Raw genomic sequence first — 24586 nt, forward strand, 5'->3', positions numbered from 1 at the left:
ACACACACACACACACACACACACACACACACACACACACACAAATGTGATTCTGGGGAAGAATGGGATAGTTGAAAGAACACCGAATTTGAATTTAGAGAATCTGGGATTGATTCAACTTGGCTCTTTTAATTTCTACCTATGTAAGACTGAAGAAATAATTTCATGTCTATGGGCCTTGATATATGTACAGTGTGTGTGTGTGTGTGTGTTTAATCTATAAATTGAGGGGATCGGATTAATCTTTTAAGGCTCCTTCCAACTCTAAATGCTATGATTTCAAAGCCCAGTGGTTTTACAGCTTCTGCAAGAATGATTCTTGGCTCAGAGGGCCTCTCTCCAGATAATAACAATTGACATTTCTGTAGCACCTTAAAGTTTGCAAAGTACTTTATATTCGTCACCTAATTTGAATCTCTGGACAACTCTGAAAAAACTACTACAAGTATCACAAGCTTCATTTTACAAATGAAGAGACTGAGGTTCAGACATCATCCAACTAGTATATATCTGAGAGGGGTTTGAACCTGGGGCTTCCTGACACCAAGTCTAGTATGCCCTGCTTTCTCTCCACAGCTCTTGCTCCTCTAACCACTTATTCAGACGAATACCTAGTGTTAAGAAGACAGATCCTTCCCCACCTAAACCAGTGTCCTGCATTACACCCCAGAATTCTTTATCCCCCTCCAGCCACCTTTTTCACTGAGTTGTGAACGTAGCTCCCAGCCTCCATTCTGTGCCCCTTCCCTCCATCGTGTTCACCTCTTCTCCCCACTCCCACTGTCCCTGACATCTCCTACAGTCAAGTCTCCTCATCTTCCCACTGAGTGTGGCTCCATTGACAGAGGGTCTAGGATTACTTGAAATAGTAATAAAAGTCAAACTGAGTGATCAGCAAAATCTGCTTCTTATTTAAACTTCCTCACTTCAGCCTTTCCCATTCTCAGACTTCCCTCAGATCACACCACTCACCTGAGATTTTCCCCTTTCCTCCCCTCCATGACAACCCATGGTTTCTAACTCCTGCCCCCTACAACCTTGAGCCACAGATTTCCTCCTGGTAGTTTTCCCTGACAGCTCTTCCATCTCTCTCCCTCCCTACCCATGCCTCCAGCCTCTTCCTGTTTCTTTGGCATTTCAGGATATAGTTCTGTTCAGTATTAAACTGGGAGCTCCTCATATGACCCCGACTCCTCCGTCCCTCTGGGCCCCCTCTGCCCAGCATCCAGGACAGGGTTTCCTGGATTGTCATTCTACCTCTACCAAAGAAAAAACGTGCTAGATTAAGAATGCTAGAGGGAAGCTTAGCACAGTGCCTAGCACATAGTAGCATTTGCTAAATGCTTTGATTGACTGATTAAGAAAATTACATTCCGATCACCATGGGTCAATGATCAGGGATGACATTACCCTCATTGATGCTGGTTCCTTCCAACCCTGGCTTCCTCAGGATGAAAAGAGAAAGGAAGATGATGCCCTTTATTGAGAGGACTAAGAAAGGAACAACTTTCTAAAAGTCATACAGCAAAAGTTCAAATTGAGGGGCAGCTGGGTGGCACAGTAGATAGAGCACTGGCCCTGAAGTTAGGAGGACCTGAGTTCAAATCCAGAGCCTCAGACCAAACACTTGATACTTCCTAGCTGTGTGACCCTGGGCAAGTCACTTAATCCCAATTGCCTAAATAAATAAATAAATAAATAAAAAGTTCAAATCGAGCCTTAGGTACTTACTGTCTTGACCCTGGGTAAGTCACTTAACCCCTGTCTGCTTCAGTTGCCTCAAAACTAGAACAGGAACATATTAACATCTACCTCCTAAAGTTGTTGGGAGGATAAAATGAGATAATAATTGTAATGTGCTTAGCACAATGTCTTGCACATAGTCGGCACTTAATAAATGCTTCTTTCCTTACAAAAAAAGGAAAGGAACAATGTATTCATCCCACTCCCAGACCACAGGATCACTTTCTCCCTGTTTTCTACTTTTCTCTTTTTCTTTTGGTCCCGGAAAAGGAACTTTTTTGGAAAAATCGACTCTGAGAACAAAAACTGTGCTGTCCGTTGGTCAGGGCTGTGGGCCCACCTATGTAACTATTTGGATTCCCAAACTGCCTGAGATCATTTCATTCTTGCCTCTGCTTCCTACTGAAAAGACCAGGAGAGGTCTCTTTTTGTCTGTAAGAAAGAGCATAACCCACTTTGGGTCACCCACCAACCATTATATCCCTTCAGCAACCAGGGCATTATTTCTTGTGTCTAACCTCAAACTTTCCTGATATAACTTCTAATCTCTGTCCCCCTCTGAGGTCCTTAGCACTCACAGTAATGGCTGGCAATAGTACTTGAGTCCATGAAAAGCAGTTTAAAGATATTATTTCATTTGATTCTCACAACATTCCTGTGAAGACTGGTATGATGGGTGCTATCATCCCCATTTTACAGATAAGGATATTGAGTCTGGGAAAGGTTAAGTGACTTGCCCCGGTCACATACTTAGTAAATGTCAGAACACAGACTTGAACTTAGATTTCTTCTCACTTCAAGTGCTACTCTTTCCATTCCAACAAATCTTGTGGATCATAACCCTTCTTGCGGATGAAAATCTGCCACACCCACTGACCACTGACCAGCCTGATCCTGTTCTCATCTGTCTCTAGTTGTGGGTTGATGAGCCAGAGGAGCCCTCGCCCCCCCCCTGCCCCCCCCAAAAGATGAACCAAAGCTCCCCCAGCCTTCTCCTATAGGAAGTCAACAGATGGTAAACCCTTCTTAACAGCTCAAGAACCAGATGCCTTCTCCCTAATGAGCCACCCTTCTAGGACAGGTCCCCCAAATCAATATAAGGGCACTAAAGTTCATGAAAAGCTATAATCCCGAGCCTGCAAGTGCCCTGCAGAGATCACTAGTGTCAATCCCATTTTTTACTCTAGATGGGAATATAGCTTGTAAGAAGATGCCACCATTTTCCTAAGTCATCCAATTTAACAGGTTAAATCTCCCAGATTTGAAGTTGTTCCTTAATTTTAACTACAACCCTCTCTTTTTCCCTTGCAGACAGTCTATTTCTTTCTATTTGGCACTCAAGGGAAAGGGGGAACCATCAGGTTTCTATTCTCTGTAGAAAAAAAAAACTTTCTAGTTCCCATCCTCCCCCTCCCCTGGATTGGATCCCAGCTCCTTCCATTTTCTTCATACAGTCTTTTCCCCCATCTTTTCTAATCCTTCTTCAAGTCCCTCGTTTCTTTAGCAGAGCTCTGTTCCTCCCCACAGTATCCCCTACAACCCTTGCCCCTCTTGTCTCCCCTGCTTCCTGCAGTCTCATTTCTTCCTTTGTACCTGGACAACCAAGGACCCCTCAGCACCTGTCCTAATTAAGCCCTGCTGCAGTCCTTCCCCCTGGTACTATTAGAGACCATGCACCTGTCCTCATAGTTCTGCTTATAACCTGCTCCTCTCTCCCTAAGTTTCTGATAGACAGTCTCTCCCCCTCCCCACCAAGTCCCCAAACCTTTCCTTTTAGTGCCCCTTCATCATCTGATCTTTTGCTCTCAAGGCCAGGATGGAAAATCAACTAGTTGGGCCCTCTACTTTGGCCCCCATCTCTAGCCTCAGCCTAACCTTCTCCTCCACCCCCACCCCCAGCCTTGTTCTTCAGCAGAGCTAATGGAGTCTGGCCGTGAGGGTCAGAAAGAAATCCTGTTCTCTATTCTTTCCCCAACCAACCTCTTCCCCTTTCCCTCATGGCTCATCAGGAAAGAATGGGAGAAGAGAACTAAAGTACAGTGTGTTCATTTAATATTAACAAATTGAAATGAATTCTTTTAATGCCAATTAACTTGGAGCAGTCCCTTTTAATAGTAACTTAGATTCATATTTCAGAGCAGCAGAACGTGGAGCTGGCCAAATGTGACCAGAATGTCAATGTGAAAGACAGGAGGGTGGAGGGCAGAGAGGGGGAAAATTAGTTTCACTTGAACAGAGTTTGAAAGGTTTGAGTAAGAGTCTCTCCAGCGGCTAGTACAAAGTCTTCTTCTGAAACTTTATTGTGGTTAGCATGAATGATACTGTATTTTTGTGGTTAGGGTTCATTTTAACATACCATATTTATATAATTTGCATCATATTTCTTAACCATAACCACCACAATAACCAGAAATACTGCTTCTTAAGAAGTGGGTTTTGTTTTAAAGTGAAATACCTCAAGGTTTTGAGGGGGGTAGAACATAATGTTCCACTCCTAACCCTATTCTTTTGTTGGTTCAAACCTGGAGTAGCAAGTCAATTTCTCTTCCACACTCCTTCCTCAGGGGTAAGAGAAGCAAATTGTTAAGTCCCAAATAAATAGAGTTACTTTTGATCACCAAAGTAGGAGACACATATTACTGACAGTGACAGGGAGACCAGGACAGAGAAACAAGCAACACAACAGTAGCTGACATTTTGAAATAAGGTTGCCCAAGTCCTTAGAACCTAGAGATCCATTGGGGTGGATCTCAGCTAGGACTGGCCCAAAGGAACATCTCACTTCAGTCCTGGCTTGTAAAGTCTGGCAGCTGGGGGTGGGGGGTGGGGAAGGAAGAAGGACTTGGGGTTTGGTCAAAAGTGAGATGTTACCTTCTAAGGGGGAGTCTTTTCTCTTTCTCTCTTTGTCTCTGTCTCTCTCACTCACTCACTCACTCACTCACTCACTCACTCACTCACTCACTCACACACACACACACACACAGTTAGGATTGGGGATGAGAGGGAGAAGAGTGATGAGTAAAATTATGTTGGAAAGAAGCAGAGGAAAAGAACATGGGAGCCGGTCACACTGGGCTCCTGTCTAGGCAAAGATTGCAAGAAAGGAGAGGAGATAGAGAAAGACAGAAAAGAGGTTAAGGGGAAGAGAAGTGAAGAGATGTTTACTAAAATAAATCTCCTCCCCCAACACGAAATTACTCGAAACACAAAGATGTGATCTCTTTTCCCAGAAGTCAGATTTGTAAAAGAAATGAAACTAAGGAAAAGAGGGATTAAAAACAACGAAATAAAAGAGAAAAACTGATGGTGGCTGAGGGGGGGTGAAATTTACAAAAGAGAGAAAAACACAAGCATCTTTTAAGAAGGCTTGAAATTAGCTACAAGATGGCAATTTTAGTTAACCAATTCCCCAATCGTCTCCCAAAAGAAGCGATCTTTCTTGTCCAAGAGATAAATTAAAACACACCAAAACAAAACACAAAAGGTAAAGTGTCTCTCCCCACTCAGATGACAAAAAGAGGTGACACGTGCCAAAGCTTGAAACTTGGGGTTGAGGGGGAAGGAGGAGAAAGTAGTGAACTTGGAAACTTCCCAAAATATTATTGTTCCAAATGACCGAAGAGATCGGCGGGAAAGATTGGAGAAAAAAGAATGAACTTGACATCTCTAAAGAAAGGAAACTTAGAAAACTAAAATGAAACCGATATCTGAAAAGAAAAAAAAACACCTCCAATGAGAAATAAACTATTCCTCCGAGAGAGGAGTGAAATGAAATTTATCGGAAGAGTGAAAGTTACCTTCAAACGGAAAGATGAAATAGAAACAACTAAAATGTTTACAAACATTATCCCCAGCCTGGGGGCGAAACTGACCGCCAAAGGAGATGTTCTCTACCCCTACCCCACACCCAAAGGAAACTTAGAAACTTGGAAGTGAAATATATTAATGGGGGATGGCGTAGTTTGCAGGTGTCTTGGGAGGGCCCCCAGAGCCAAAGTGAGAGGTACGGGGCGGGGGGGGGAGGGGGTACATGGCTTACCTTGCTCGGGAGCCGATGCATCTTGAGAAGGGGAGTGGGCTAAGGAAAATATAGATGGGGGGAAGGGGGTAAGAAAGCAGGTTAAAGAAGCGAGGTGTCCAGGGACTTCGTGAGTAGGGAGGAGAAACGGGGATGGGGGGCGGGGTACAGAGTCTCTACCCCACTCTTTGCCCACCTCCCTCCCTCCCTCCCTCCAGCTCCCAGGCCGAGAAAGCTACTGAAAGTTACAAATTGCTTCCATTATTAGCTCATCCCAGGCGGCTTGGTCATTGGTCAGGACGGGATCACGTGATCCCCCTTACCAATCGATCGAATTTCTTGTTACAATTCTCTGTCCCCCGGCTCCTGGGAGGGAAGGGGGCGGGCGTTCGGTGTTTCTGGGATTGGGGGGATGGGGAGGCGAGGAGGGGGTCCCTTAACCCCCCTCACCCTCCCTTTTTGCCATGTCTGGATTATGAGCGCCGCCCCAGAAGGGGTAGAAGGAATGCTTGGGGCTAGGGCATACCCTGGAGGGCCGAAACTGGAGAGGCAGAGAGACGTCGCTAGGGACTCAGACTCCATTCAGTCCAGCCCTCCTGGGCCCACTGGCCCGGTTCGTCATACCCTATACAACGCCCTTTCTACTCCAAGCTATCCCCGAGAGACCTCTCTGCCTCGCTTTCTTACTGACTTGGGTTGCTCCTCTCCGGGATACCTTGCTGCACCTCCCTACTTGGGCGGGGGTGTGGAGCTGTATTCACCCTATATCTTAGGCCGCTATGCCCGCAAGGAAACCGACCAGGGGCCAAGTGAGCGAAATTCCTTGGACCCTTGGGGAGACTGTCAAACTTTTGAATGGATGAAAACCAAGAGGAGTACGTCCAGAGCAGGTGAGCTGGGGACTGGTAGGGTGTTACAAGGAGAGGCACACGTTGAAACACCATTTCCACTCCTCAACTTCCACTCTTATATCGGGGTGCAAAAAATGGTCCAGTTAGCAGAGCATTGACTGCTGGGTTGGTGGAGAGGAGGGTCGGCATGTGCCTGCTTTACGTGGGGGAAAGTAACAGCCTTGAAGTTTTAGTCTTAAGTGGGAGGGTATGGTATACGACAGGAAAATGAAGGCATGATTCTAGAGACTGAGAAAAGAGAAAATGAGAAAATTGTTGGAGGGAAAGGGAAAGGGGGGGGCAAATTGAGAGGGGGACACGAAAACTGGTTCTCTCGGGTATCCTGCCAGGAACTTGGGGGAACTTTTCTGAAGGGAAATAGAGACTGGAGCTTATTCGTTGGTTTTAAAGTTTAAAGTGGGCGGAGGAAGTGGAAACTTTATCGGCTATTACTCAATTTTTATTTCAGACACTTAAGGATATTACTTTATGTTGGTTCTGGCCTGTTAGTTTTTTAAATGATTGCTAATTTTCATTGATAAATATTCCCTTAGTAGAAGAGTTGCCTCCGGGGCTATCCCTAAAGGTCCATTGAGATCTCTACTGGGGGGCCAGAGTTTGTGTGTGTTGGGGAGGGTTTGGGGGGGAATTGAAAGATTAAACTATAGTAAATAATCCGGGACTGAGTTTCTAGGCTCACCCCAATTGAAACAAAGTTCACTGTCCTGGACCTCCCTAAGGAAAGCTTCACAGTCCCCACTGGCCTTCTCTGCTGGGTCTTTCAGTACGAAAGGGGGACTCTGTCCATTTATTAAATATCAACTGGGTTGGGACGGTTTGGGTGGGTGCTTGATTCCCCAACACCTCTGAGATAAATATAGAGTAATCGGAAGAACCAACATTTCTAAGTTTAGTTCGGGGTAATGATCCTGTCCCCCTCCTTCCACACCTCTCCCCTGACTCTTTTTCCCTACTCTTTTTAACTTCCAAGATATGTGAGGGGAAAAAAAAAACAAACAAAAAAACAACCTGCCTAGAGAATCAGTCAGATTCAGGTTTCTCTCTTGGAAAAAAAAAATTGATGAGATTGGAGGCAAGTCTGATACTATCGGGAAACCAAGGTCAGGAGAGTTCTAAGGCTGAAGGTGGGTGCGAAAGGAACCCCGAATCATGCAGGTTTGGAGTCTGGGGCTCGAGGTTGGCTAAACACCTTGCCCTCTTTCCAGTGTCGCGGAAGCTACACTCAGTGAACTTTACGTGGGGCGTAAAAGAAGTCCGCTTACGGCTGGGACGGCTGAATGGGATGCCCCCTAGTTTGGGATTTGAGGGGGAGGGGGAGAGATCGACAATACACACCCAAATGGAAGGGAAATTTTTGCCCAGTTCCCCATGGGGACTCACGTCTCAAAAGGCTTTTGAAATTCTAAAGCGGATGGGTGGATAGATGGATAGACAGATGGAAGGACATGTGGATTAAAAAAAAAGAAAAAAGATTTTAGAGAAGAAAGAGGATGAGAAAGGGGAAGGAAGGGAGAGAAAGAGGAGCAGAGAGAAAAGAAAAAAAAAGGAAAGGACACTAAGAGAAAGAGAGGAGGGGGAGACAAGCCCCCGATCTCTCTTTATTCCTGGAGACGATCCCAGGGCCATTAGACCCAGCCGGCCTCTATCGCTTTGTTTTTCTGTTTTGGTTTTCGGTTCATTTTCGGACTCAGACCCTGAGCAGGGCTAAAGGAGGAGGTTGTTACCCATCCCCGAGAGGACGTGAAAGTTCGCCTCTAGCAAAATAAACGGTTACTATGATAGTTGTTATTGTTTCTAAGGATACTTAATAACAAAAAACATTTTGAAAGTGAGGCTTCTTCCTGTCCATAGATAAAGAAAACAATTCACCCTACGGCGGAAGGGAGAGTCGGGGGAGGAGAACCTATTGGCAGCTAATGAGGCTGTGGCCCTGGCCCGCAGGTTTGGGGAAATTTCTTTTTTCCATTGACTCCTGAGAACACCGATATGAGAACTGGCCCAAATACTTAGGGGCTTTCTTATGAAACTAGCTCTAGACTTCAGATTGAAACAAATAAATGTAAATAGAGTGCTTTTGTACCTTCTTTTATTAAGTCAAAAATCCATCACACTATGCAGCCCCAGTGGATCACGTGATCCAAGACCCCATTACTGTGTAGTAGAATGATTAGTCCCCTCCCTGAATCCCGTGGCTAATGTGGACTTCGGAGAGGAGGCAGCTGTCTTCAGGGATGAATGATGAGGCAGGATCGACTAATAGGTTTGGAGAAAGGCATTGAGACTCCCCCTCCGTGCCAGCCCCCTGGCCCCCCACTTCTGGCCATTCCTTATAGCTATCTATTTGCACTTGGTCCTTTTTTCCCAAACAAGTCCCCAAGCCCCTTAGAAGCACCAAGTTTTCTCTCTCAATTTTTACTGGGATTTAAGCTGGATGGCTTTGGCAAGTTCCCTTTCCCTCTAAGAAGCTCTATGGTGGTGGTAGTAGTGACCTAAACCTGCAGGGGGTAAAGCGCAAAGTCTGGAGCCCAAGGACAATGAGTCTAAGATTCTTTGAGACTTTAAGAACCTAGGCACGGGATGGATGGGCAAGATGGAGAGCTTGGGGAGGGGAGGGCCTTGTGAGGAGAAGGAAATAAGGCAGAGAACCGAAAAATGAGAGGGCTTCGAAGTAGTGAATCAAAAATACTGCGACTAAAAAACGAAGAAAGACAGGGAAAGGAAATTTTAGAAACAGCTAAAAGGGGAGATAAGAAGAGAAAAGGTAGCTAGAAGGAAAGGATAGAGGTGTGGACCAAACTGAGAGAAAGAGGGAGAAAACGGAAGGAGAGGAGCAGGAAGGGACTTAAGAGATGGGGAAAAAGAGAGGGAAGAAAATGCGTGTGACAGGAAAATTGAAAAGAGAAAGAAAATTAGGAAGGTTAAAACCTCTGCCCATATATCTGTAACTGTATATAATACATAATTTTAAAATATATAAAAGCTACTTATAAAATAAACATACAGAAAATGTAATGCATCCATAATATATAATACAACATATTTTAAAAGGCAGAAAGACAGAAAAAGAAAGAAAAAAGGAATTAAGAGAAGGAAGGAGAAACTGACAAAAAAGGAGGGGGGAGAAGGAGAGGAAGGGGGGAGAGAGAGAGAGAGAGAGAGAGAGAGAAAGAAAAAGAAAAATTGATTTTATTGGGAAAGGGTTGCTGGTGGTTACTGGGATTCAGTATGCTGCCTGCTCCCTGGGGCTCCTGTGGCTGGGTCATCTCAAGCGTTGACTCTTTTCCTCCTCTGTGCCCAGCGAAGCCTGGAGGGGACAGCAATTCTGGGGAGCCCGAGGCAGCAGCAGCAGCAGCAGCGACGGGCAGTCCCTGGACCAGCTTCTCTACCGAACAACTGACTGAGCTGGAGAAGGAGTTTCACCTGCAGCATTATCTGCCCAGGGCTCGCCGAGCAGAAATGGCATCTGCACTTCAGCTTAGCGAGACTCAGGTCAAGATCTGGTTCCAGAACCGGAGGATGAAGCAAAAGAAGAGGGAAAAGGAGGGGCTGGGTGGGGACTGGGTTCCCTCCGATGCCCCTTCCCTGGTTTACTTAGCCAACACAGTGCCCCTCACTCCCACTCGATGACACTCTTAAGCACCCCTACCCACTCCTACTGGTGATTTGGGTAGCTAAGACAAGTAGCATGTTTGTGTGTGCAGAGTAGGGCTCTCTGAGCCTCAATGGGCTGGGAAACCGGGATGGCCCTGGCTTGTGTTTTTAAAATCTGACCAAGACTGGTTGGGGAGGTAGGGATAGACTTACCAAGTTGCTGAAATTCATATACCCCTGAAACAAATAATTCTCCCAGCCTCCTGACACCATACCCTTCAAAATTAAGGTGTTTCTGATACCATAGAATCCAATAGTTTTGTATCTGGTTCAGGTGGAACTATTTTTAAAATCCTGAAGAATACAAGAAGGTGTGTGTGCAGTGAGGGCGAGGGGTGTGGATGGGGAATAGAAGTGAGAACCTTGTAGTTAATGGAGGAAAGGAAAATCTCTAATCTAGGTATATATCTGTATTCCACTTAACACACACTTATTTGCAGCATGGCTTTCCATTCAGCCTCTCCAAATGTATAATAAATACCTACACAATACTCTACAATACACTATTATACAATATTATTTACTGGATATCCAGTCATCTCCCTGCAGAATGTATTTTCTGTGAATTGTCCACCTTTTTCCTAGATTCCTTAAGTCAATTTAGGCTCTGGGTGACTGCTTTCCAACTAAGTCCTAGGATCCTGAGCAGCCCATCACAGCCCCCAGCCTGGGTCCCACCATCAAAGCTAATCACTTCCACTGGGACCATGAGTCTTCAGGGTAGTGAGACCCTAGATCCTGTGGGACCACACTAGGATGGTGAACCAGTGCCAGAAAATGCCAGTGCTTATTATGATGCATGATTTATCAGGGGCCCTCTCTTGTGCTGACCATCCCCATGCTTACCTTCTACATTCCCAGAACTGTCCAGGCTCCAGCACTCCCTCCCCGAAACCTCCTCTCCCCACTCCAGCTACTCTAGCTGCCTAAGCTTTCTAAGAAAGAACTTGTTTACTCACTCATAAATAACCTCATCACCCAACCCCAAACTAGAGCCCCATTATTTATTTTCATGTTCCAAGAGGCTTTTCTATGTGGCCTCTGGGCAGGATGAAACAGACGCTGCCTATTAACAATTAATTACACAGACTGCAAATATTGGGATTTGGAGAGAGCCTACTGGAAATTGAAAGCTCTGGTAATCACGAGCAGGGTGAATAGGACTGTTTGTTGTAATCATTGTCATTACGCTTGCTTCTGTGTCACCTTTTTATCTCATCTCTGCTCCTCAGTTTAGCCCAGGAAATCCTTCTCCATCATAACCTAGCCAATGTAGGCTATTACACATATGGCTCATCCACAGTAGTACCCAGAGTGCTATGTCTAGTACAGTTGGGACACTGTACTATATCTAGGGCTCAGCAGGGACTTGAAGGCAGACAGCCATGCCAGTGGACTTATTTCCACATTTCAGATGCATTTCATGGACCCTTTTTCTTGAAAATGGACAGACAAATCAATTCACTGCTTTGAAAACCATTCCCAGGGAAATATTATATGTAGCAGGGAAGATGGTTATCCACAGGTCTGAACCAGAGCTCAAACATCCCAGTATCCATGCTATACTGTTAGGAGTTCCCTCCCTATTCCTATTTGAAGATCTGGGAACCTGCCTTAAAATTCCCTGCTGAGGGTGACTCCAAACCCAAATCAAGACAAAGCAGGCAACTTCATCTTTGATTTTGGAGATCAGAATACAGTGGTGTTTATTCCCCACCCCTAGCTGAATCCCTGCCCCTTGGTGCTGCTAATAGAATGGAATGGTGATCTCCTAACTCTGGAATATGGGCCAGGAACAAATTCAAATCCTCTACAAGGAAAAGGACAAAAGCCCTTGCATTCCAACCTGGCCATTGATCTGTTTTGAAGGACCTTAGGAGTCAAAATTGCAGCCATAATTTCCTAATTGGTCTAAAATAGGCATTTCATATTTGGGCCAAACCCCTGGTTTCTCATGGTGAGAGGTGAAGAGCAATGTTTAAAAAGATTTCTCAACCTCCTCACCTAGGTCAAACCGGTAGAGATTCGAGAGTGAAAGACTAGGGATTTTCAAAATATAGAAATCATGTCTACCTCTGTTGTTTTTTTTTTAATGACTATCAAAAGTATTTTTATGGGTTTGGAGGAGGGAGGGAAGGAAGGTCCAAGTGTGATGTGGATAAAATAAATGTGGATGTGGATAAAATAAAATAAAATGATGGGACTTAAAGTTTGGTTTGAATTTTGGTAGTGCCGGATTAGAAAATTTTGTTGTCTTACCAACAAGGCTGGGTTTCCTTGCCCTGAACATATTCTATTGGTTGGAAAATAGAAAAGATTTTTCTAGGCTGGTTAAATGAGAACTGGGCTATGTGAACCTATTCCCATCCTTTTCCCTGTTATTTGGGATTAGCTGGAAAAATGAAAGACCTCAAAGTGAGAGGGTTGGACTCATACTTGGAGATTTGAGACAGAAGGTAGAGAGACCTTGGAATGAAGGAGAATTGTTAATTTATCTTCATGTTTGTGGGGGGTGTCTTTGTGTGTGTGGGGGGGGGGGTGGTTAGTGCCGGGAAGATAATGGTGTGTCTGTATGGGAGTAATCTATTTAAATTTTCTTGCACCTGTGTAAGTGCATATCAAGGTGACAGGAAGGGGATGGGTTCAGGTTTGTTTGAGATCTTGTGAATAGGTGCCTCTGAATAGGATGTATGTGTGTACCTGTGTCAGAGTATTTAGGGATGGTGTGTGTGTGAGTGTGAGACTATATTTCTGAGTGTGTGCTACTGTGTGTGTGGATCAAGATACTTCTGTGCATCTCTGTGTGAGGACCAGCTGAATGATTATAAAATTACAACACTCCTTACAGAAAATCCATATCAGCCTCTGCCTTTCACCCCCGACCTCCTGACCTCCGATGTGCCCGAGGACAGAGCTGACCCGGTCACTGCCTCTCCCCAGTCAATGAGTCTCTAGCCATTAGCATAAAACATGAATCTGTTGGCAGCTTGACAAATTATAACTTCCAGCCTGAGTTTTGCCAACTGGCTTGCTCGGCTGCTGTCTATTTATCACTGGAAATGGTAAATCATAAGAATCCAGATGACTTAATTATTCAAATCCAGGATGGAGAGGAGCTGCAATTGAGTCAATCTCAAGCCCTGGGCTTTGGGGAAAGGGATGGAAAAACAACAACAATGTTCTACTCTTAAGGGATGTGAGAGGCAGGCAGGCAGTGAGAGCCAATGCAGTCCCATTGTATCTGATCCAATCAATGCCCCCGCCTCCTCCTCTGCCTCCTCCCTTCCCCACCTTCTCCCCCTTGTTATTCTCTGCAGCCTGCCCAGTCTTTCTCTTTCAGATTTCTTTCTAGTCATTCTCGATCTTAACTTTTCCATGTCATCCTTTCTGACTTCTTGGAAATCCTCATGTCCCTCCCTTGTGGTTATTGGAGCCACTTTTTGACTTTACTTTTCATTCATTTGTGGTCTTTGGACTCTCTCTCTCTCTCTCTCTCTCTCTCTCTCTCTCCCCCATCCCCTCCCCTCCCTCCCTCCATTCCTCCCTCTCCTCCTTATGTGTCTTGCTCTCCATGTCTCCATTTCTCTCCATTCTCTATGCCAATGAGTCAACATCAAATTAGTGGGTTTCTCTGTATTTGTACCTATCTGCAAACATTTCTGTGTGCATATTAATGTTGTTGTGTGCCTATATTAGTTCTATATGTGTGCATCTCCCAGACAAGTCCTTGTCTTTCAACAAATGACAATGTCCCCACCAGCAGGACACTTGGTGAAGCAACCCCCACAATATGATCAAGTCCATCCTCGTGGCCCTTAAACATTGAGACCACAGACTACAAACACTTTTTATTGCATTATATAGAAACAGAGCCTCCTCCCTTCATAGACCATACTAATGCCTCCCAAGACTCACTTTTTGGGGGGTCTTTAATAAGTTTTTATTTCTTTTTACATCACAGTGACTTCTGGAAACAATCTTCCTCCACACCCCACACCCCAAAAGTGAATCATCCCCACCACCAATAGGAAAGAAAAATAGTCAAATGAAAACACTCTACAGTAACCATATTTGACAATATTCTTCCTTAATAGTCCTCTGCCTCTCTACGGAGGAGAAGGTATGGATGCTTCATTATTTGTTCTTCGGGACCTTTCCGGCTTTTCAAGTGCTCAGAATTTAGCTTCCTCCTTCCTTCCTTCCATTCTTAGTGATCTTTTCATTTACATTGTCGTAGTCATTGTTTATTTTATTCTTTTGGTTCTCCTCATTTCACCCAGCATCAATTGGTACAAATTTCCCAGACTTACTCTCTGGACTCTAACCTTCAACTACTTTTTGTATCTCCAGTGCTTAGCACAGTGCCTGACACACAGTAGGCACTTAATAAATGTTTATTGAATGAAAGCTCTCATCTTTTCCTCTCTTCTCTTCAGAAGTTGGGGAGAGATGTGTCTAGATAAGAGATCTTGCCTGTTGCTCATCCCTGGTGCCTAATTGTCACACTTATCCACCTTATTTCTACCCTCACCGTGTCCCAATCCAACTCCGTGCTTTTGCTGTGCCCTCTGGAGTTCTCCTTATCTATAATCAAATTTCTCTTTATTTTTCATCTTTTCTTCTCATGGTCCTCCTAGCTTCTGGAAGTCACCAAGACTTTATTCACTCCAGTTGACATTGCATCTGATGACATCCTTTCCAGTACTAGTTGCCGGGTTTTCTCATACTGCCGCATCCCCCAGTTTGCTGGTCCTAGAAAGGGAGCAGGAATACTTCTTGCTTCCCATTGCCACCTCCAGATTCTCTCTCTACTAACATTAATTAGTAGCTCCTCCTCTGATTTCACTATATCCAAATATATCACCCAGTTCAGATGCTGGTGACTGTTTCTGCTGATTCCCAGGACGGTCTTCCTCCTTTCTCAACACATTCAGTGCCTGGCTCAGTCTTCCTGTCAATTTCAACTCCTGCCCTCTTACTAGGAGACTTCCACATAACTGATGGTGTTCCCTCAGAAACAATCACTTCCCTATGCCTTATCTACTAACAGCTGTGACCTATTCCTCCACTCCACCTGAGTTACACAAAAAGGTGGTAACACCATTGATCACCCACATTGATCCTACTTGGAGGACTCAACTTTCTTTATCTGACTATAATCTATCATTCCATCTTTATGCCTTACTCTTTCCAAACCTATTCTTCATCCTCACTGTGACCTCCAGTTCTTCCACACATACATTCTTTTCCAGACCACCCCACCCCCACCCCATTCAGGTTCTACTGGCCCTCCTTTCTGATCTTGAACCCTTAGGAAACCAGTTTTATTCTCCTCTCAAAAACCATACCCTGAGGTAGCTAGGTGGTGCTATGCTTAGAACACTGGCCCTGGAGTCAGGAGGACCTGAGTTCAAATCTGACCTCAGACACATAACACTCACTAGCTATGTGACTCTGGGCAAGTCACTTAACCCCACTTGCCCCACAAAAAAAAAAAAAGAAAAAAAAAACAACCATGCCCTAATGCTGCTCAAGGCTTTGCCCTGCAAGGCCCCAACCTTGGATTAAGCCCACCCTCTTCCTCCTCTGCTCCTATGAACATTCTGCTGGATGGAGCTGGAGGAAATCACACAAATCATTCAGACTGGGTTCACCACAAATTTATGTTACTTAATCTCATCTGAGCCCTCACTACAACATGGAAATCCTTCTACTCCTCCCTAATTGATTCTCTATCCCACTGACTACAGTGGCTGCTCAAGACCTTCTTTTCTCTTGCCTTAAGTACCCAGTAGCACTCCCTTCCCCCACCCTCCAGGTTTAGGACTTTGCCTCTTTCTTCATAGAGAAAATCAAGGCCATTCACTATGAGCTCCCTTTTCTCCCCTTCTCAATTCACAAAACTTTGACATCATTCCCTGCTATTTTCTCCTTTACTCCTGATTCTGATGAAAAGGTGGTCCTTCTTCTTACATGTAGACTTGCTGCCATCCCCTCCAATTTCCCCTAGTAGATTGTCCCCACTATTTTCCCCTCTCTCTCATCTTTAATCTTTCCCTATTGGTTCCTTCCCTGCTGTATACAAACGTACCCAAGTCTCCCCCATCCATAAACAAACATTAGTATATCTCAGTTATTTATAATATTTACAATGATTCACAACTACCCTCGTGGGGCAGCTAGGTGGCGCAGTGGATAGAGCTCTGGCCTTGGAGTCAGAAGGACCTGAGTTCAAATCCGACCTCAGACATTTGATACTAGCTGTATGACCCTAGGCAAGTTACTCAACCCCGATTGCCTTACCAAAATGAAAATAAACAAATACATAGCTACACAACTACTCTCGTGGAAGACATAAATGGAATGCTAAATACAATGAATTTTAAGAATCAGTCACAGTCAATTCTACCAGACACAAATCCAAAGTGTGGATAGGAAAGGGACTATAAAGACAGATGAATATGTTAAAACTTTTATATTTTCAAACCACGGGGATGAAATTTCACTCACAGTTTGTTCCGGACAAGTAGGCAGCTTCAGTCAGAGCCAAAGGAAAAGTCTTAATTGCAGGCAGTCAACCTGGGGCTGAGCTCACTCTGCTCTGATACAGCTAACACATCTATATCCATAAACAAACAGACAAGCCCTCACTAGATCTGGCCATCCATATTAGCTATCATTCTATCTCTTTGCCCTTTTCTTCAGCTGAAGTCTTTAAGAAAGCCACCTGTACCTGGTACTGTCATTGCTTTTCTCTTTCTTCTTAACCCCTGGGAGATGGCTTCCAGACTTGTCATTCACTTGAAACTGCTCTCTCCAAAGTCACCAGTGATCTTTTCTTAGTCCTCATCCTGACTTACCTGTGGCACTTGACACTGCTGACCATGCTTTGCATTCTGGGATACTACTTTCTCTTGGTTTTCTACCTTGATAACTGCTCCTAAGTTTCCTTTGCTAAATCATCATCCCCGTCATCAAAGCTCTCTCTTAGACCCATTTCTCTCTTCTTTATACTCTCACACTCAATGACCTTTTCTACACCCCTGGGTTCAATCATGACGGCTCTGAAGATAACTCCTGGATTAACGTATTCAGCACAAGTTTCTCTCCTGACTCCGGGCCTGAATCACAAATTGCCTATTGGACATTTTGAACTGGATTTCCCATAAGCATTTTGACACATGTCTAATGATAATAGTAATAATTGGTAGTATTTATATAGTGCTTGAAGGTTTACATATTTATCACTTTACATATTTATCACTTTTCATTTTTATCACCATGACCACCTTTGGAGGTGGGTGCTATTATTCCCGTTTTACAGATGAGGAGACTAAGGCTTACTGATTTTAAGTGAACAGAATTCATTAGCTTTCCTCCAAAATTCACCCTTCTTCCAAACTTCCCTATTACTGTTAAGGGCACTATCATCTTTTCAGGCACCCAGGTTCAAAACTTTGGTATCACCTCAACGTCACTCCATGTATTTAATAAGTTGCCAAATCTTTTTTTTGTTTTGTTTTGTTTTGTTTAGGCAATGGGGTTCAGTGACTTGCCCAGGGTCACACAGCTAGTAAGTGTTATGTGTCTGAGGCCCGATTTAAAATCAGGTCCTCCTGAATCCAGGCCAGTGCTCTATCCATTGCGCCACCTAGCTGCCCCTAAGTTGCCCAATCTTATTTCTATCATTATAACTTCTCTTTGATATGTTCCCTTCTCTCCTTTCAGAGTGTTACCTTCCTAGTTCAGACTCTAATCACCTCTAGCATGGACTATTGAGATAGCCTTTTATTTGATCTCTCTGCCATATCTTTCTCCACACTCCACATTCTTGTCAAAATTATTTTCTTTTTTTAAAAATTTATTTATTTTTAGTTTTCAACATTCACTTCCACAAGATTTTGAGTTCCAAATTTTCTCCCCATCTCATCCCTCCCCCCACCCCAAGATGGCATGCATTCTGTGTACCCCTTCCCCTAATCTGCCCTCCATTCTATCTTTCCCCCCTTCTCTCTTCCCCTTTCCCTTCTATCAAAATTGTTTTCTTAAAGTGCTGGTCTGATCATGTCACACTCTTACTCTATAAACTCCAGTAGCTCCCTATTGCTACTAGGATCAAACTATTTGCCATTTAAAGCTCTTCACCACCAGGTGCCTTCCTATCTTTCCAGTCTACTTATTCCCCTCAATGCCAGTCTGGACTACTTGTTCCTCATATATGATTCTCCATTTCTCATACCCTTGCCTTTGCCCTAGCTGTCCCCCATGCCTGCCTGGAATGCTCTTTCCTCACCATCTGTACTCTAAAATGTTCTTCAACACTCAGCTCTAGCGCCATCTGCTGTGGGAGGCTCTCACAGCCGGCTTTTACCACTCCCACTCACTAATGTCCTCCTTTCCTAGGTTACCTTGTATTTAATTTGTAGACATCTTGTATATTCCGATGTATGTACACGCTGGCTTCATCATCAGGAGGGAGACACAGTTTTCCTTTTATCTTGGTGCCTGGCACATAGTAGATATTTAACAAGTCAAGTCAATAGCATTTAATAAATACCTTTTTTCCAAACACTGTGCTAAACGTTGAGATACAAAAAAAGACCAAAACCAGTACCTGCTCTTAGTCTAAGAGGAGAAACGATATACAACTACATTAAAAAAGAAGAAGCTATATATATGTGCTAACTTGGAGATAATGTTAGAGAAAAGCCACTCTCATTGAGGGGGATCAGGAACGACTTCTTGCAGAAGACAGGCCTTTAGCTGGAGCCAGAAGGAAGTCAGAAAACCAGAAGATAGAGATGAAGAGAGAATTCCAGGTATGGGGGACAGCCGGTGAAAATGCATGAAGAGTCTTGCTGGAGGAAGAGCAAGAGCGAGGGGGCCTCACTTGTTGATTGATTGAGCCCTCTTCCCCAAACATGAGGCCTGTGGGGTCCCTTTTGCGGAAGGCTGGCTGTCACCTGGGAATAAACTCACTCTGCAGATATATATGTTGCCCCCCCTTCCCCCAAACCCAGAAATGTGGTTGATTTAGGGAATTAGGGGTGTGGAGAGGTCAGGATCAAGAATCAAAAGCCTGTCTGAGTGGTTGGCAGTCAGAGATCAATGAAAAGAGACAGATTGGAGACAGGTTTCTCTCCCTTTTTTTCTGCTGGCTCAGGCACTCAGCCTCCCTACTCCTTCCTATTCCTCCTTCTCCTCCCCCCCCCAACTCCTAAGAGCAGGTGGGATCCAGGATGAAAACTGTGGCCTCTCTCTGCCCTTCTAACTCAAACAGGCTCCTAATCCCTGGGCAGAGGGTAAACAGCCTTCCAGCACGGCCAGGATTAACCACAGAAATACCACTAATGTATTCTGATGCACTTTCCTTAGGCCCCACTCCCACCCTGTGTTACTAATTAGCCAGCTGGCTTGGGGGGTGTGGGGAGTCATTGATAACATCTTTGTGAGGCTCCCAGAAGCCCAGGTATCACCTGGGGGTGGCATACACATCTCTGTGAGCATTATTGGTTGAGAAGTCTGCAGAGGAGATCTACCCTGGTCTGCCCTCTTCTCGAATTCCACCTCCCCAATATCCTCCAGTCAGTTCAAAGGCATTGGGGATTATTTTCTCCCCACCCTCCCTGGGACCCCTTTTCTCTCCTTGGTTCTTCACAGCTGGGAGACAGGTGGGAAGGAGGAGGGGGGAGGGAGAGGGAGGAAGAAAGGGGAGGAGGAGGAGAGAAGAGGGAGAGAAAAATTCACTCAGGAAATCAAACGGCCAATAAAAAATTAATTGTCTAATTAAAACCACCGGGAAGCCCCTTGCCAGAGTTTGGCTCTGAGTCATTGGGGCTATAAAGGGTGGGAAAAGGGATCTTGGCTCCTAATGAATTACTGATTTGTTACATGGTCTTCTATCCAAGACTTTTCGAAGCAGCATTCTGTCTTTAACTAGGAGGATTCTGGAGGTCATCCTATCCCTTCTCCAGTCCCTGGTTCAAGCTTTTAAACAAAATATCCAAACTCAGACATATGGGAGACTCTCTAAAGGGGGTGGGGGTGGAAGGATACCAGAGTTCCAGTCTTGTGGAAGTACCTGAGAGCCATTCTTAATTTTTCTTGATGTGGTATAGACTAGTTTTTTCATCTGTAAAATGGAGATAATTCTACTTGTACTAATGACCTTACAGGGTGGTTTTGAGCAAATTACTTTCTAAACCTTTTTATTGTTTAGTCATGTCCAGCTCTTTGTGACCCCATTTGGGGTTTTCTTAGCAAAGAAACTAGAGTGGTTTGCCATTTCCTTCTCTGGCTCATTTTACAAATGTGGAAACTGAGGCAGGCAGGGTTAAGTGACTTGATCAGGGACACACAGCTAGTGAGAGTCTGAGGCTGGATTTAAACTCAGGAAAATGAATCTTCCTGAACCCAAGCCTGGCACTTTATCCACTGGCCCACCTAGCTGCCCCCTTCTCAACCTTACCATGATATAAAAACTTGAATTAGTACTGATAGAGCACCCACTTATTTCCTCAGGGTCTGTCTTCAGCGAAGAGAGGAAAAAATCACAGGTTCAGGGAAAGATACCATCCCCTCCTACTTCAGAGAAGCAGCCATTTACAGATTTGGGGATTGTTTTTGGTAATTCCCTGGTCACATGCTAAATCACTTTTGTTAAGGGCCTCCTATCCATTAGGCCAGTGGTTCTCAAAGGGTGGGAGTGGGTGGGATCCAAGGGCTCTTAGAAGTAAAAACATTTTTCATCATAATATTAAGATGTTTTAATTTTTAAGACATCAGATATCAATGGATTAAACCCATATAAACAAAAGCTCTTGGGAATATCCTATAATTTTTATGGGTGTAAAGGGATTCTGGAACCCAAAAGTTTGAGAACTGCTGCACTAGACAGAATTGAGTACCAATTTTTGTCAGGTAAGCAGCAAGAGATTATGGACAAGACTCTACATACACTCTTCCCCTTACCTCCCACCCACCCACCCAGGGCAGTGTAGCCCTGCCCTCTTCTGAGTTCCAGGTTAGTTCAGTGGTTACATTGATGGGGGCAGAGAGGAGTGGAAGGTTGGACAACTACCCTTTGTAGACAGGCACTCTTGTTCCCTCAGGCCCCATTTTCTTCTTCTTCCCTCCTCCATTAATGCAGGCTGGCCTTCCTGAATTACCCAGATCACTGTGCCAGCTGCCCAGTGGCTTCTGCCCATTTCAACACAGCATCAGTGTCTCCACTCATTTGGCCAAGATAAATGTGTTCCACACCAAGGGCAAGGTGCCAGGTGATAGTCCCCAAACCATGTAATCACCGGATCATGTCACATTCTCTATCACATTAAATCCTGATATCATGTAGAGCATAATATAATACTAGAGGGTAGCTACAAAACAACAAAACTGATTTTAAAAGAAATGTATCAGAATTTACCCATCTAAATGAGTGTTGCCCCCTTTTAAGTAGTCATTTCTGTCCATTTCAAAAGTCACCCCACCCCGTCACTTCCCTGAGAGGGTCAAGTCAAGCCAACAAGCACTTATTAAAGCACTGTGCTTAGCATTATGGGGAATATACAGAGAAAAGCAAAAATATGGTTTTTGCCCTCAAGGAATTCATATGGAGAAAAATTCTACTTATGTGCCATATACAATATAAGGGGAGGCTAAGTGGGGAAAGGAACGAGCATTTATTAAGTGCCTACTATGTGTCAGGCATTGTGATAAGCACTGGGGGTACAAAGAAAAGCAAAAAACATGATCCCTGTCCTCAGCTCACAGTCTCACCAGGGAGATAATGCACAGAAATACTATGTACAAACAAGATATAGACAGGAGAAATTGAAGACAGCCTCAGAGGGAGGGCATTTGCATTCAGGATGACTGGAAAAAGTTTCTTGTAGAAGGTGAGATTTTAGCTGAGACTTGAAGGAAGCCAGGGAAGTTTGAAGGCAAAAATGAGAAAGGAAAACCAGGTATTCCAGGCAATAGGGCTAGCCAGTGAAAATGCTCAGTGAGTCAGGGAAACAGAATGAGGATCAATAAAGGAGGCCAGTGTCACTGGTGTCCTAGGAGGGCAAAGGTATGAAGGAGTCAGGTGATGAAGGGCTTTAAAAGCCACCCTCCCCCCACCAAAAAAAAAAAGAAGGATGTTTGTTATGTTTGATCCTAAAGGTAATAATGAGCCATTGGTGTTTTTTGAATGAGGAGAAGAGGTGACATGGTTAGACCTACATTTTAGGAAGAGGACAGAATATAAATAGAGAGGAGATCAAATCCTGGGTGGTCCTAGGAAATTAATGAACCAATAAGTTTGGACTTGGGGAGATCATTGGGGTGAAAGGACCCAAACATCCAGGAAGTGAGGGGGGGCAGAAAGAGGGGCAGAATTTTAATGTTCACTTGAGATAAAGGGTAAATCACACACTTTTCAAGGGTCCTTTATCAAAGCTCTAGCACAACTTCCTAAGTTTGTAGATTTAGAACTGGCAGGGACCTGAGGGACCTTAGTCCAAAACCTCTCATTTTACAGATAAGGAACCCCAAGGTTGCATGACTTGTCCAAGGTCACATAGGTAGCAGATGTCAGAGCTGGGATTTGAATCCACATCCTCTGACTACAAACCCAAAGCTATTTCCACAGCATCATCTTATGTTCTGTGACTCTTCTTTCCAAAAGAGCAAATCTACTCCTCTTGGGACAGTTAACTACTTTGGTCCAGTTATTTGCCTTCTGTAGGCCCCAGTCTCCTCATTTGTACAACGAGATATATAAAACAAATTATCTCTAAAACAAATTAACCAGGACTGAAAGAATTTCACCAAGAGAAGCTGGCCATCAGCATTGTGCAATGGAAAGAACACAGAATTTGAAGATTTATGTTCAAATCCCATCTCCTCCAACTGTGTGACCTTGGGCAGGTCCCTTAAACTCTCTAGGCCTCAGTTTCTTCAACTGTAAAATGGGGAGGTGGGACTAAGGTCCCCTATAGTTCTAAATCCTGTGATGTGAGTCTGTAATCAGTGAGGGATGTGGTGTATTGAATAGACAGCTAACCCTGAAGTCGATTGTCTTTCACCCTTCCTTCTCAAAGAGGACCAATGACGTCAGGAGGGCGATGTCTTGACTTGCAAGCGAATTGGATTTGAGTGAGGCAGAGCTGTGCAAAGTCATCAACCTCATTCTCTCCTCCAGAGTCATCAGAGTCCAGTGGCAAGACATACATGGGTTAGGACAACTGGCGATGACCCTGGATGCCATTCGAGACCTTGGCCTTTTTAAGCTAAGGTCTTTCCCAAGTCTCAGTTTCTGAAGTCAAGAAGACCTGACCTCAGGACCCATCTCTTACGTATACTGATGATGGGACCCAGGGCAAGTTATATAACCTGTCAGTACTCTAGGCAACTTTAAAGCTATAAAGTGCATCAGAGGTGACTACCTACATTGATAGAGGGAATTTCCATGCCTGGGAGTTTCCTAAACTAATGAAATCCCAATTCTGGTCCCAATCCCCCATAATAAGTAGGCATTTGTTTAGCTCTTACTAGGAGGAAGCCACTGTATGAAACACTAAGGTCCCTGCTGTCTAGGAGATGACAGCTTAGTTGTAGAGGTAAGAATTACAGTGTAAAGAGGTAAGTTAGGATACAAAGCAGTGCATGAGACTGACAAAGAATTGGGACAGATTGTAAATTCAGGAGGCACCTAGGTGGTGCAGTGAACTTGGAGTCAGGAAGACCTGAGTTTTGTTTTTTTTGGTTTTTTTTTTTGGTGAGGCAGTTGGGGTAAAGTGACTTGCTCAAGGTCACACAGTTAGTGAGTACAATGTATCTGAGGCCAGATTTGAACTCAGGTCCTCCTGACTCCAAGGCTGGTGCTCTATCCACTGTACCATCTAGCTGCCCCTAAGACCTGAGTTCAAGTCCAGCCTCAGACATTAACTGGCTGTGTGACTGTAGGTAAGTCACTTAACCTCTCTGTGCCTCAGCTGTAAAATGGGGATAATAATAGTATGTATCTCTCAGGGTTGTTGTGAGGATCAAATGAGATAATATTTGTAAAAGTGCTTGACAGAGTGCTTGCCATATAATAGATCTATAATAAACCGTTCCTCCCTCCTTCCCCCCTTCCTTCTTTCCTTTCTTTCTTCTTTCCTTCCTTCCTTCTTTTCTTCCTTCCTTCCTTCTTCCCTCTCTTCTTCCCTTTCACATTTGTGAAGTGCCTACTATGTGCCAGACACCATACTAAGCACTGGATGTTGTCAGACAAAAC

General features: G+C 44.3%; 1 protein-coding gene and 1 long non-coding RNA gene across 4 annotated transcripts in view; one reads left to right on the forward strand and one right to left on the reverse strand.

Annotated features, from left to right (window-relative positions):
* LOC114040122 overlaps positions 1 to 5935 on the reverse strand; it is a 32648-nt gene extending 26713 nt beyond the window's left edge. For both annotated transcript variants that reach the window (XR_003568736.1, XR_003568735.1), the window contains exon 1: positions 5783 to 5935. This is a non-coding gene — a long non-coding RNA (uncharacterized LOC114040122). The remainder of the gene's footprint in view (positions 1 to 5782) is intronic.
* Positions 5936 to 6157: 222 nt separating this feature from the next.
* LOC114040088 (homeobox protein Hox-B1-like) lies at positions 6158 to 12415 on the forward strand. 2 transcript variants are annotated; one of them, XM_027858078.1, is made up of 3 exons: positions 6158 to 6651; positions 8524 to 8613; positions 9971 to 12415. In XM_027858078.1, exons 1-3 carry the CDS (start codon positions 6174 to 6176, stop codon positions 10297 to 10299), a joined length of 897 nt encoding a protein of 298 aa, XP_027713879.1. In that variant the 5' UTR covers positions 6158 to 6173; the 3' UTR covers positions 10300 to 12415. The 2 variants fall into 2 exon arrangements, with proteins under 2 accessions (XP_027713879.1, XP_027713881.1); XM_027858080.1 differs by lacking the exon at positions 8524 to 8613.
* Positions 12416 to 24586: the final 12171 nt, after the last annotated feature.

The sequence above is a fragment of the Vombatus ursinus genome, unplaced genomic scaffold (genome assembly GCF_900497805.2).
Source record: "Vombatus ursinus unplaced genomic scaffold, bare-nosed wombat genome assembly UNPS02012709.1, whole genome shotgun sequence".
Lineage (NCBI taxonomy): Eukaryota > Metazoa > Chordata > Mammalia > Diprotodontia > Vombatidae > Vombatus > Vombatus ursinus.

Coding starts and splice junctions, on each gene's coding strand:
- LOC114040088 (XM_027858078.1), top strand. CDS start 6,174: ATGGGGAGGCGAGGAGGGGGTCCCTTAACCCCCCTCACCCTCCCTTTT. Junction 6,652..8,523: donor GAGGAGTACGTCCAGAGCAG/GTGAGCTGGGGA, acceptor TCCTGTCCATAG/ATAAAGAAAACAATTCACCC. Junction 8,614..9,970: donor GCTGTGGCCCTGGCCCGCAG/GTTTGGGGAAAT, acceptor CTCTGTGCCCAG/CGAAGCCTGGAGGGGACAGC.